This window comes from Pungitius pungitius, chromosome 12, assembly GCF_949316345.1.
Source record: "Pungitius pungitius chromosome 12, fPunPun2.1, whole genome shotgun sequence".
In the NCBI taxonomy this organism is placed as follows: domain Eukaryota; kingdom Metazoa; phylum Chordata; class Actinopteri; order Perciformes; family Gasterosteidae; genus Pungitius; species Pungitius pungitius.
In genome coordinates this window covers 6,080,730-6,094,379 of record NC_084911.1, presented here as the reverse complement: position 1 = coordinate 6,094,379, position 13,650 = coordinate 6,080,730, and the positions used below count along the sequence as shown (strand labels likewise).

The following is a 13,650-nucleotide window of genomic DNA, read 5'->3' as shown; positions in this document are numbered from 1 at the left end:
ACATGTGCCAGCACATTGTGTATGATCATTTCATAAGTTGACTATCCTTGGCAATTAGATAAGACGAATAAAAAAAAAAAAAACATTTTAAAATTCTCTTTTCTCATTTCCATTTTATTTTCCCATTTTCAGTTTCTCATTTTGAGAAAATGCAGTGGATCAGTTTGGATGCTGTAAGAATGACCCTTTCTGGCAGATACAATTGACAATTGTGTTTTTTTGTAATTCATGCTTGACTCAAGGTTATATTTAATTGGGTTTCTTTTATTCAATTCTTGTTTATTTACATAATTCAGTTTCCTGCCTGAAATGTCATGTACTTGTATCTCAAAGGGACTTTTTCGCTGTGGTAATACTTTTTTAATAATGAGCACTTGAACACGTGTTTACAAAATATTCCCCTTCAATGCTGATCTGGGATCACATGTTTTTTAAGTGGTAAGGGCTTTTAAAAAGCATTTGTTACTTTTTTAAATTTTTTTTTTAGAAAAAACACAGTTGGGTCCTAACGGCAAACCTTTTAAGGTACCAAAGTTCACAGCAGCAAACTCTGTGCCTCTAAGATGCCACTGCATTTCCTCAGCTGTACTTGGTGTGCAGCATCTCTGCGAGCAGAGAGTTGCATGGTAAGTCTCCCAGAAGATGTCGCTGGTACAAATACTCCTCAAGCTGGAAGCTGATGCTGCGTACTTCAGGAAGTCGTAGCAACAGCTGGCCGAACTTGTCTGACTGTCTTGGATGACTCTGTTGGGTGTGCTCCATCAGGGCCCTGTTCACCCTCTGCTGTGTCTGCTCCACCTGCTTGCGGCTCTGCACTGACTTCACATCTACGGCAGAAAGCACAGGAATCATTCAACACGGCTGCATGCATGCCTGACATTGGGGGGGAAAAAGGTAACTGAGTGAAGCTAAAGCTAAAGCGTGTATCTTTTCTAAAACTCACCGGGGTTGAAAAGCACCAAGTGTTTTAGACAAACAAACTCGTGTGTGTCCAGGTGAAATGCCTTCATTTTGGATACTAAGTCCTGGGTCCTTGATACCAGGCTACTCAGTGCCATTCCTGCTTGAGAGACGATGGTCGACACCTCAATCTGCATCAGAAGGAGAGATGGCTTTGGAAGTTTAGTGCCACATGAAACGAGATGTGTACAATTAAAAAGACCGTGTTGATAATTATTACAATTCTAAATATTGTGACAACGGCAAACTTTACCTGTTGCCCTGTGACCAGGTATATGCAGCCCTCTTTACTGTAGGTCACCTGTCTACAGAGGTGATCCAGCACTAGTAGCTCACTCCAACAACTCTGGAGCAGCGCCATCTGGTCCTCCAACTGTGAGACGCAATAAAAAAAAAGTTCTGATCTAGCACCAAGCAAAAAGGGTCCGAGCTCCCGGGGAGACTATTTCTACTACTGTCATGTAACTTTGTAATGTGTGATTCCTCACCTTGAGCTCCTTGAATAGTGCGCTGTTCCTAGACCACTCCACAAGCCCAAACAGTGTCTGGTCTGCCATTTTGCACATGATGCTGAATGTATTCAGGCGGTCGTGCTTGCCCCGGTTGGCCTGTTCTCTCTGCAGACTTGCCAGGACCTTCGCACACAGCTGGCTCTCATCCGGCTCTCCTGCCAGGAGCTGATTGAGCAGGTTGGGTCTAAGAGTCGCCAGTGACGTTTCATCGAGGGTTGGGCTGTGAGTCTGTGAGAGCGGGGTGGATGAGCTTGGTTTTGAGCAGGGAGATGAGGCTGGTGGGCTTCTTGTTGTGAACGAATTGTCCAAAGTTGGGTGCACATAGTTAGTCGGAGCTTGGCTGTAGCTATAGGGCGTTTCTGCTCTCTCCTGGAGGTATCCGGGGAAGGTGCGTTGGTACAGTCCAGAGTAGGGCGGCGAGAGAGGGGAAAACACCCTGTCTGCGTTCATGGTACAGTCCAGAGGTGATGGAGCCCCCGATGGCCCGATGCCAGAGGTACACATGTTGGACTCATATAAAGCATCTGAGGACAACACTGCACTTGTGTGATTGCTCAATACGTGATGGTCATTTGGAGCTGTGGGCCGTTGTGTTTGCATAGTTTGCATTTTCATCCTGGAGGAAGCAGGGTTTGGCTGGTGATACACTTTCTGCTGTTTTATTTGCCTGTCCCGCCGGTACAGGGGGCCAAATTTATTCCTTCCCCCTCTCATGCGATCTGCTCTTACTGCTGTAGAAAGATGATGAAACAGATTATTGTCATTTATGATCTAGGCCATTACAGTACTGAATGGTTTATGACTTCTTATGGGAGTCGTGTGGGGGAGATGAAAAGATGCAATTCAAAGGAACAAGACATGTCACAATTGACCAGTATACAGGTCCAAAGGGGGAGGGGGGTATTTGCCGTACCTTCTCTCTTCATGCCCACTGCCAAACACTTTTGAAAACGGCAGAAAGGACAGCGTTTCCTCTGCAAAAGGTTAATAGGGCAGCTCCGTTGTTCTGCACAGGTGTAATACTTGTTATTCTGCACTGAGCGTTTAAAGAAGCCCTGCAGAGAAAGAGAGACTGTATCTTAATTGCTTCACTCCCTGTGGATCACAATATGACAGATGCATCATGCTAGCTAACATATCTTAGACATATTGTAGTTGACTGTGGCTATTTGCCCAGTACTATGACATCGAAGTGCTTTATGGTATATATGGTATTATACTGTTTTTTGGACAGTGAAAAACTGTCCCTTACCTTGCAGCTTTCACAAGTGAGCAGTCCATAGTGGTATCCTGACACTTTGTCTCCACAGATGGGACAGCTCTCTTGTGACTCTGGTGTGCCATCTGGTTCTGCTTTTAATTCCTGAGCTGGAGAATGATATCAACATTAATGCTGAATGTCAAAGGTGCAGCACTACACAATTTTGCTGAGGGCTGATGTGGCAAACGGGGAGAAAACAAGTGCTGGTTGTAAAAATGGGGATTATTATGGTGATGTGCTGAGCAAATCCTGCTTCAACCTTCCTTTTCTGCTCCCATTTTAATTTCTCTCTGTTTTCATTTTTGAAATATACAGTGAATATAGTATTGACTATTTAGTAGTATTAGTCAGTCACAAAGGAGAAATTGAGTTGATTTTATGCTGCAAATTAAAAGAATAGTGAGCAGTTCATGACAATCTCTACTGATACGACCTTATCACTTAGTTGACTGAACACAGCTATGACCCTTATCTAATCACCAGTCTACCAAATTCAAATCTATAGCACAACGGTGAACAACTTTGTGCCTTGTCTTCTGTAAATCGGGGTTGTAAAATGAATGTGATCACGATCATATCTGCTACTCTTCATACTAAACATTTCCAGACACTGTTATACGACCACTTTGAAACAAGAGATGTAAAACAATGATACTTTCACAACACTACACTCACTCAACAACGATTTCCAGAAACCTGTTTACAAAGGGTACTAACTTATAAAGGGCTGCAACTAACATATACTCACATGTTGATGATCCATCCAAAATGAAGGGGTACTTGCCAAGGTGGTGGACAAGTGGCTGCTGAGGGTGATAGTCAGGTCGGTCCATTGTGGCGGATGGGTTATGAGCTTCAGAGTTCCTTCATTGTTTCAGAGACCAGGACCGACACAGGAGAGCCGCAGAATGGCCGGCTGGCAGGCCCAACAGCCCTGATGGACTGATGGCTGTTTGAGGCCCACAAGTGGACTTTGATCTTTGTCATAAAACCTCTTCCGACTGGCGCGCCCACCAATCCAGTCAGCCAACCAGCCAGCCAGCCCTATATGGAGGACAGTCATATATCCCTGCTCTAATGTCACTAACATGAAATCTCTCCGACATCACAGAGGCATCCCAGTGCTCAACTGATCAAGGGTCAAGAGTCCAGTTAATCAAAGACAAAACTCCAGTCATTTAGCTGTTACTTTGATTATGTAATCATTATTAAGTGTTGTGACATTGCAATTAATGCAGGGTTATATAACAAATACACAGATTGTTAACTTAAGTAAAAGTAACAGGGAAATAAAGTAAACTTCATTAAAATGTTTCTTAAGCTGACCTCTTTGAAAGATATGTTGTTTAAAATGACATTATTAGAAAGTTAATGGTGCGTCATTGATGTGTAAGTAGCATGTCACTGCTCAAGGTGCATCTTGTTTTAGCCTTTTTTCATAAAGTATACACAAACATGTATACATGGTATACGGTCCGGTGGGACCCAGCCAAGGTGTTCGGCCCCTCTAAAGGTTCCCAAGATAAATATCAGGGATTTTGAGAGCAAGAATGGGCTAATCAAAACAAAATAAAGTTGAACAACAAATGTGAAGTCTTTCTTTTCTTTTTCTTTAAACCTTCTTGTTTTTGGTGAAAATGATAATTCAATTGAATCCATCAGAGTGAGATCCTTAAACAGAAACTTACTCTTTTACAGTTAAACTGGTAACAACTGATGGCCATATGAAACATGAGACATTGGGCCTCCAGCTGAATGACTGTTTTATTGAGGTGTCCAAGACGAAAATGTTTGGAAGCCACTCGTTCAATTCTTTCTATTTCATGAGCTGGTCATGTGTATATATATATATATGCAAAATGTTCACTTGTTAAGTAACTGGTATAGATGTTCTGTATTTCCATTTGACATACCGTACGCGGTGGAGCAGAATAAGGCTCCGGAAACCCACTACCAGTAATCCAGCACTCTCAGTAAGTACTTGAGTAAATGTACTAAGTTACTTTACACTTACAAAAGCTTAAATGTATCCACCTTAATACTGCTATCGAGAAAAGGGCAGTAAACCTTTTCCATAATCAGTATAATACAATATCAGCCAATTGCTTGAATCAGGGCTGAGATTAAATGGTGCTTGATAAGGTGCAGAAGCTGCTTTGATGATGCTCACAGTGACGTCAAAGCAACAGGGCAGTTCAAGGGTAAATGGTTATGACTCCTGCACATTAACTCGTAAATGGGTCATAACATAATCCTACCTTTTTTTTAACAGTCTGGTTTCTGACCCCTGGCAGTGTTTTCGCTCACTTTCAGTGTAAATCTTAAAATATACAACTCTCGTATCACACAAGTCAACAAGAAGTTTGAAACGTGTGGCAGCTTATGGCATCCGTAAAGGTGTTCCCTGAGTTAGCACTGCCATCTGGTGGTACGGATGAATAACTCCATGATAAATAAATTCGGAATTTGACTGTCTTTTGCGGGCATTGTTACGGCTTCAAAATTATTTTAGGATGAATGCCTCTATTGGTTAAAAACCACCAAAAATGCAATGGAGGAGTTTTATTGAATAGAACCACAAACAATAACAACAACAACAACAACAACACGGGAGTATATAACCATCTTCAAAAGAACTGAATGAACTGAATTTGAACCTGTGTTCTTACTTGTTATCTATGACAGTTACAACATGTCTTCATATACCATGTTTACTGTAAGCAGCCATTGTACAGGGCTCAAGATCATTTTTTAACCCATTTCCTCACTGCTGATACTGCTGACACAGACCGGCTCATCCTCAACGACGTACCACACCTCATTGTGCCTGTTGAACATCGTCATTGGACTGCAAAAAAAAGAAAAGCACACCAAAGGATTGATTACACAATATCAAAATGATCATCAAATAAAGAAGTTTCTCTTTTGGCTTCTCTTTCTGAAAAGTAGTATTTGTTTACCTGTTATATCCAACAGCATAGTGGAAGGTTTTTGAGTACTGTGCACCCACTGAATCGAGGGCAGAGCTCAGAGTGCCGGCTTCCTTTGCCTCACTCCAGCTCATCATCCATCCTCCGTAGCTCCGCACATACACTTTCATGTCTGGAATCTTCTCGATGTAGACCTGCAAATCAACAACAACGTTTTATTATGACTTGACAGAATGAATTCAAATGTGGCATCATTGCATTAACAAATAAAGTTTGATGTGCTTCCCTTTCGGGTTTTGTCATAGAAGCTTACCTTATCATCAGTAGGTTTGGGGGGATTCATTTGATGTTTAGAGGGCAGCAAGAAACTCATTGTGTAGGTAATACTTTGCCAGATGGACGTTTTCTTCGAGAGTTTGACGAGAACGGGAGTTGTCATTTCCACATTATTTTCTGTAGGTAATAAAAACAGTTTTATTTACAGGTAAAGAAAAAAGAATTACACCGCAAACAAAATGATTTAACTAAAATAATCAATTAAAGCCACAAACTCTATCTGTTCTCTGAGCACAGCCGAATGCACATATCCAAACCCAGGCTAGAAAACAGCATGTAAATACTATAGTTCTTGCAAAGTGTCTGAGTAAAGTTTCAAACTCTCATTTTGACTATTATTATTTTTTGTAACATTGTGCCATTGTATTGTGTATCCAAATACTGTGCCGTTCTCATTGTCTGTGGGTCTCTCTTAAAAAAGAGAGATTTAAAAAAAACATATATAAATAAATAATAACACTTTATTCTCGTTGGTACCTTTAATGTAGGCAAAAAGTCGTCTGAATGATCTCACATTTGCAACTTCCATCATCATGGATGTTTCGCTAGTTGAAACCCAATTGACAGAGTCATAGCGACGGACCTGACGGACATGAACAAACATGGTGGATAAAGCTCATAGGATTTTTGAAAGTCTCTTGCACTTCAAATGTGAAAAGGTTTCTCTTCTTTCTCAGACGCACTCACTTCGTAATCGTCAGTGCGACAAATCAGATCAAACAGGCAGCACTCATCTGTCTCAGAACAGAAGTCCAACTCAGAGGATTTCCTGTATAATTAGAACACCAGACATAAAAAGAAGGCCAAGATGTCAATTTAGGTCAAATACTTGAGATGTTGTTCATGTTCATTTCTTACCCAACTCTTGCCTCAGCTGTTAAGACTAAGAGGAAGCCAACAAGTCCTGAAATGTAAATCCTGAAACACACAAAGACCTTTCAATCTTTGTTCATCCGCAGGGAAAGAAAGATTTGTAGATTGTCCAATGCTAATGAACTATAAGATTGTACTTACATTGTGTGCTGAGAGCTGGATGCTGTGTTTTTGAAAAGGATATCTTTGCAGTCTGGTCGGAAGCAACTATTTATTCCGAGTCTGGTTATGAAAGAACAACTGGCCACTCCCTGGACTCACAACACAAACGAGACTGGACCAATGGCAAAAGCAGTAACAGAATTATATATTTATGATGTAAAGAATTATATAACAAACAAAAAGAGACACGTGTCAGTTACACATTTTGTAACTTCTGATATCTCCAGGGGTCAACACATGGTATCCATACGTTTAACCCCCATTCAATACAACAGCACTGCAATAAATCAAAAGTCTCAAATCTCAGTTCTGGTTTATACCACAGCCAGAGAAGTGTGGAAATTTTTTCATTGACTTTTTACAGCCTAATCTAAGGGTCAGCTGGAAGTATGTGTTTGTGAGGATAGGTAGGATCCCTTTTTATGTTAAACATTTAATTACTCAAGTCACTATGGGAAAGCACATAACATAGAATCTGTGTTATTATAAAAAAAATATTCTAGTAGTAGAATTTAAGAAAAAGTGGATTTTTTACAAATATCCCAGATCATTAAACCAAATACTTTACCTTTGTCACTCTCTCTTTTATTGTGCCATTATAATCTATATCTCAGAATAGGTTGATAACTAAATAGATTTTGCGCTCGAAAAGTCAAATAGCCAACAAACACACAACATTTTTTACAAGGAGATTATCTGATCTTCTGCAACGCCATATCAAGTGGTGCCGAATTTGACAAAACATCCTGTGAAAGTGGAGGCTCGTGTTTCTAAGAACGTAAATAAAACGATTTCAGTTCCCACATGGTATTACTTACCCCATGGTGCACAGAATGTCCCCCCGCCTCCCCCTCCCCTCCTCGCTCTGGCGTGCAGAAGCAAACAAAAAGCTTGCACGGAGGGATGGTGTGAATGTGTGAGAATCATCTTACAAAGAAAGTTCTTACATGTCACCTTTTGTTAACAGAGATCTTGTGATACAGACTGTTGAACAACTCTATAGAAATAGTTCTAATTTCCGAAAAAATCCACTGTACCACAAAACATGAGGTCAAGTTAGACGCAAACAGATGAAAGAGCTTTAGTGCACCATCAGGCTACGAGGTTAAAAAACTTTTATTTTCAAAATCACTAGCTTTGATTGATATTTTACACAATGTTTTCAATAGGAAATAATGGCATGGACGTGTCTATAACAAAAAAAACAAAGTTATTTACTGGTATGATGACATATTTGTGGCATGCTACAATGTCATTTAAAACTATTTAAAAACTTTTGTGGATTTCTTATGGTTAACTCTGCCATGGCGTTCTTTTTGTAAAATAGACACTGGCTTGTTATGGCATAACTTGTGGAATTCTAAACAGTGACATATTAAATACATTTTCATTGATTCTCATAATATTCCCTTTTCAGGGTATTTTTCATTTCATTATTTTCGTGAAATTATTGTGGTTTACTATGGTGTCGCTTTTTATGGCACTCTACTACACAATTAATTTTTTTGTGCTATTGCAACCCCCCGTTTCTACTGCAACTTGGACCAGTTCACCACCCTAGACTTTGTAGTAATATGAGTATGTGCTGAATAGTAAGTAGTCACGTTTTCTTACTTGACCTAAATTGCTTTGTGGTCATATCTAAAAAATCTATTTATTTATTATTTGTGCTCAATAGTTTACAGTATATTGTTGGAGTCATTTGTGCATTTATGACTTGTTTACCTGCATTTTCCCAACTCTATCCAGTATCACAGTTTCGCCAACAGAGGGCAGCCTAAGCAAGGTCATTTGACATTGATCCACTCATATTTATAATAATGTTTCTTCCTGCAATATTCTTATATCCGCTGTTAACAATAAGTCTGCTCTCTCTCTCTCTCTCTTTTGGCAGGCGTCCTGCTATGATTCCCATTATTACCACTATATCATAGTTTAAGGCATCTCACAATTAGGGATTATGATTGTCTTAAAAATTAAATAAGTCCCAATAATGAGATTCTTAGTCCCCATTCTAAGATGATAAAATGCATGAAACAGTAAGTCATTATTGTAAGAAGTGTTAGTATAGTAAATGGAACAAACTGTAAAAAATAAAACAATATAATATAAAGTGTGTCAAAAAAATAAAAAGTCACAGTATAAGTCCTGAAAAGGTCTTATTATAGTGTGTCAAATAAAGTCGTAGTATAGTGTTTTGAAAAAAGTAAAAATAGATAGTGTATATTGTAGTGGGTCGAAAAATGTCAAAAAAAGTGTCAAAACACTATACTTTACGGTACTAAACTTTGTCAACACACTATGATAGTATTCTCGGGAACCGGCACACTAAGCAGGAATAGATAATGGCATAATGAAATAAGACATTTTAAAACTATAACAGGTCCGTATGACTACTATGACTGAGTATAATCAAGTGGTCTGAATTATGTCAAACGGATGTGCTGCGGTTTGCACTGGCGTCTCCTGAAAGAACTACAACTCCCACGCACTGACTCGCCCCGCGTGACCCTCTTAGGTAATCCGCCGGCTCATGTAGCCGCTTGTCCGGCCGAGGCGGATCGCTCCTCTCACGCGCGCACTGCCGTTTCGCTTTCGCAGGGAAAACCGGTTTTATTTTGTCAATCCATCGCCGTGGAGGAGGCACTGCGCGCTACAGGTGGGTCTAAAGACAAAGAGACAGAGACTGGATTATTAGTGGGTTCTAAAGAAGTGAACTAGTCCTACGGGGAGTTCAAATATCTGCAATACTCACAGTTTATATTGACGTTTTATGGATTATATTTCATCCTCTGGGGTGTCATGTACTTTTAATAGATTCTTATTCATAATGAAACGTTAACATGTATAAAGAGCTGTTCTTCCATCATTGTACATATGAGAAATAATTAGCATTCAATACAACACCCACTGATTGGGATGTCCCATTTCCAAAACTATTAGTTATTATTATGTTGCACATGCCATGACATTTCACACCATACTGTGATTAGACTTGTTCAGGCTTTGGGTGGGAATGAAGGGCCTCTACGAGCACTAAACTCTCCAATTGTGGGCAGCTAAAATCTCCAGGACTTATAATCTCTGAAAAAATACCAAAGTGGCTTTACGTGTGGTAAATTACAAAATAAAGATCATTAACTTCAAACAGTCCTTGTAACGGGTAATGTAACGGTCCCCATATAATGCAGCTGCCTCTGTATGACCAGCACCTTTCGATATGCTATTTATTGGTGCCACAGGGTTCGTTTTTGGCAACATTTTACAAAATCAGGAGATACATCAGCCCACCACATTGTATATCAGCTTATGAGGGAACTGAGGATTCTTAGATGACTTATTTTGCAACAGCATTCATGATCATGGAGGGAAATAAAAATAATACATTTAATAAAAAAACAAAGAAACTATACAGTTATTTCCATTAGATGATAATCTCACACAGCTGCATGATTGCAAGTTTGTAATGTAATGTAAGTCGCTTTGGATAAAAGCGTCAGCTAAATGACATGTAAGTAGATACACTCATGGCATAATAGGCGAAATGTATTCAATTCAATGCCAAATTAGAAAATAATCTGAATGGTACAGAATGGTAATGATGACATCGTTTTGGATGGATTTTCCTTTAAATACATTTCACTGACTGGGCGGCCAGGATTCTTTGAAGCTTTGAAGTCAGAGGTCAAACGGCCATGGCAACCAGAAGGGTTCTGGTGACCGGGTGCTCTTCTGGCATCGGCTTGGCAGTGGCAGCGCGGCTGGCCAAGGATGAGCTCAGACGGTTTAAAGGTCAGCCATTCAATCTCCTCAACCATCAAAAAGAGCAGATCGATACACATATAGACATATCTACATCTGCTCACTGCCTCTATTCACCGTTTTTTTTCCGAGGCAGTGGTTGCCACAATGAGGGATCTCGGGAAACGTGGGCCTTTGGAGAAGGCGGCAGGTGACTCCTTAAACGAAACTTTGGAAATCAAGCAGCTAGATGCCTGCTGTGAAGCCTCCATCAAGCAGTGCGTCGACAGCCTGCCGGACAGGCGGGTGGATGTTCTTGGTACGCCACTTCTCATTCGCATTCCCCGTAGACCCTATTTGAGTGAATTTAAAGACCTCACACACATATAACAACATCTAATGCTTTGCTACCGTAGTGAACAACGCCGGTGTGGGCATGATCGGACCAGTGGAGTGCCAGAGCATAGATGCCATGAAGGAGCTCTTTGACACAAACTTCTTTGGCCTGGCCCGGCTGGTGAGAGAGCTGCTGCCTGACATGAAGCGGAGGCAGAGCGGCCATATCGTGGTGATGAGCAGTGTCATGGGAATACAGGGTGCGTTTGTTGTTGTTGTTGCTGAAATTACAAGAAAATAATTTGCCAAAAAAAAGGGAGTTACGGTGACACGTTTTTTTATGTTTCCACACAGGGCTTCTGTTCAATGACGTCTACTCAGCCTCCAAATTCGCCGTGGAAGGATTTTGTGAAAGTCTGGCAGTGCAAGCAATGAAGTTTAACATCAAGTGAAAGAAGTTTGAGAACTTTATGCAGTCAACTAACAATTAAAATGTTTTTTTTTCTATTCTTATTGCCTTTAAGGAAACAGTGATCTATCTTTTTTTTTATATCTGTGTCATAAGGACAACTCTGGTGGAACCTGGCCCCGTGGTTACAGAGTTTGAAAGGAAAGTGTATGAGGACGCTGAGAAGATGGATCTATCTGGGACGGACGAGGAGACTGCCAAAATCTTCCGGGAAATTTACCTGCCGTACTCTTTGAAAGTCTTTGCCTCCTTAGGGCAGACCCCAGAGCAAGTGGCTGAGGCAAGTGATGACATTTTCAATTTGAGTTTAAAAGATATCTTTTAAACCACTATGTTTTGTGTGTTGACATAGTTTGGTTTGTATTCTAGCACACCGTTAAAGTGATAACAGCCAAAGAGCCTCCTCTGCGCCACCAGACCAACTGCCTTTACACGCCCATGACGGCACTGAAGCATGCAGACCCGACTGGTCGCCTGCCTCTGGACACCTTCTACAAGATGATCTTCAAACACAACAGCGTGTTCAATGCCTCGCTCGGCGTGCTGCGCCTGCTGCAGAGGGGGGCAGGAAGGAAATAAAGATTTCACTGTTAGCTTCCATAGATTAAAAATGTTATTCGTGTTATGTTATTTTAAAGTAAGTGATGGAATCTGGGAGCCACAACCGTTTTATAAGTATAGCATCCAACTGAGGTGTGACAGAAGTAATGGTACGAGCCGTAGGACGTTGTCTGGAAATTATACAGTTGCTGTAAAAAAAAAAGATGTGAAATACCATTGTACTTTACATGTTCCCACATTATTTATGACCTTCTTTCTTGTTGTAGAATCTCTTTTGGTTTGATTTTCTTTTGATTTGTTCCGGAAAAAACACTGTAATAACATAAAATATAAAATAGAAGATTTCTTCCATTTCCTCTTCTCAGTAAATATACTACTGTAATGTTAAAATGAACATCTGTGAAATATTATTACAAAAGTAAAACAAATCATAGATATTATTCTCATCAGTCTTGAATAAATGAGACAGGTAGATGTTACCCAGGCTACTATTTTAGGCGAATACAAGCCTGCTGCATTTCTTCATTGCCAAAGCTTGCTTCCTTTAGTGAGAAAGAGACACACTGTCACACTGGGAAGAACGGAAGAAGCGCTTGAATAGCGGGCCAACTGAGATTTGAGGCACATACGATCTGTGACAGGCAGCAGGTGCAGTTTCAGGTAGTGATTTTGTGCTTTGGCTGGGAAGCATCGGTTCACTAATCTAGGAAATGTTCTATGACGGACCAATTTAAAATGACTTAAACTTTTAAGGTTTAAATTGCAAACTTGTCCGCTTTGAGGACGTGTTAATAGACATATTATTAGTTAACGTCGGCTGAATGCACTGTAAGGATCAACATCCTTGTTCTGGCTGTCTGTGGCCACCTTGTGGCCTTATAGAAGCACTTCCACCAACAAGTCACATCACTTAATTCTTGTCGTAAGGGAAATTTCCTGTAGAGCCCTGGAACTCTCCCTATATCTGCCGATACCACATCAAGCTCATCGGTCATTTTTAAATATTGATCAATATTTCATTGTGTGTTTATTGTGAATTGATGATTCTGGAAGATTTACATTAAATTTAAAATGGCTATATAAGGAAATTGCATATATAGTGTTTTGAACTAAAAATCCAACAAAACAGCCAACATATAAACCGTAATCATAGCCAAAACATGGACAACGCTGGAATGGAAGGATAAATTGTATCATAAAGGTTGTATATCTGTGTGTTATCATCAACTGTGCACTCAGTTTTGTTATAATATAGTAAAAACCCAAATCTCAGCTCTTACCCGAGCCAGATGGTCATTGATGTCCAGTCCTGTACTGGTCCCAACACACTCCTGTGTAGTCCAAATGCACAGTGTAATCAAACATTTGCTTAAAAATATTTTAATTATAAGTGAAAGGGTGATCCTCGTAGCTTATGTAACAGTAGCGAGTGACAACCCAGTTGTTCATGTCATTGTTATTACAGTAACTGGACGAAAAGCTGAGAACATTTTTGTTATAAGTTAAAGA

The 13,650-nt window shown here is 40.1% G+C and overlaps 3 protein-coding genes across 5 annotated transcripts; 1 reads left to right on the top strand and 2 right to left on the bottom strand.

Moving 5' to 3' along the window:
• Positions 1–93: 93 nt before the first annotated feature.
• nr5a5 (nuclear receptor subfamily 5, group A, member 5) lies at positions 94–3,596 on the bottom strand. Of its 3 annotated transcripts, none has more exons than XM_037475589.2 (7): positions 3,482–3,596; positions 2,725–2,840; positions 2,386–2,527; positions 1,449–2,203; positions 1,214–1,333; positions 944–1,112; positions 94–827 (listed from the first exon to the last, which is right to left on the bottom strand). In XM_037475589.2, the coding sequence occupies exons 1-7, from the start codon at positions 3,564–3,566 to the stop codon at positions 580–582; spliced, it is 1,635 nt and encodes a 544-aa protein (XP_037331486.2). In that variant the 5' UTR covers positions 3,567–3,596; the 3' UTR covers positions 94–579. The 3 variants fall into 3 exon arrangements, with proteins under 3 accessions (XP_037331486.2, XP_037331487.2, XP_037331488.2); XM_037475590.2 differs by having other exon boundaries at positions 944–1,091; XM_037475591.2 differs by having other exon boundaries at positions 3,518–3,589.
• A 1,684-nt stretch (positions 3,597–5,280) lies between these two features.
• On the bottom strand, positions 5,281–7,123 carry soul5 (heme-binding protein soul5). Its single transcript, XM_037475592.2, has 7 exons — positions 7,014–7,123; positions 6,858–6,917; positions 6,687–6,768; positions 6,477–6,582; positions 5,977–6,116; positions 5,694–5,857; positions 5,281–5,581 (listed from the first exon to the last, which is right to left on the bottom strand). Coding segments are annotated over exons 1-7 (651 nt in total). The 5' UTR covers positions 7,016–7,123; the 3' UTR covers positions 5,281–5,484.
• A 2,446-nt stretch (positions 7,124–9,569) lies between these two features.
• zmp:0000001048 (retinol dehydrogenase 8) lies at positions 9,570–12,481 on the top strand. Its single transcript, XM_037476551.2, has 7 exons — positions 9,570–9,693; positions 10,693–10,826; positions 10,933–11,094; positions 11,192–11,371; positions 11,466–11,559; positions 11,677–11,860; positions 11,950–12,481. The coding sequence occupies exons 2-7, from the start codon at positions 10,730–10,732 to the stop codon at positions 12,157–12,159; spliced, it is 927 nt and encodes a 308-aa protein (XP_037332448.2). The 5' UTR covers positions 9,570–9,693; positions 10,693–10,729; the 3' UTR covers positions 12,160–12,481.
• Positions 12,482–13,650: the final 1,169 nt, after the last annotated feature.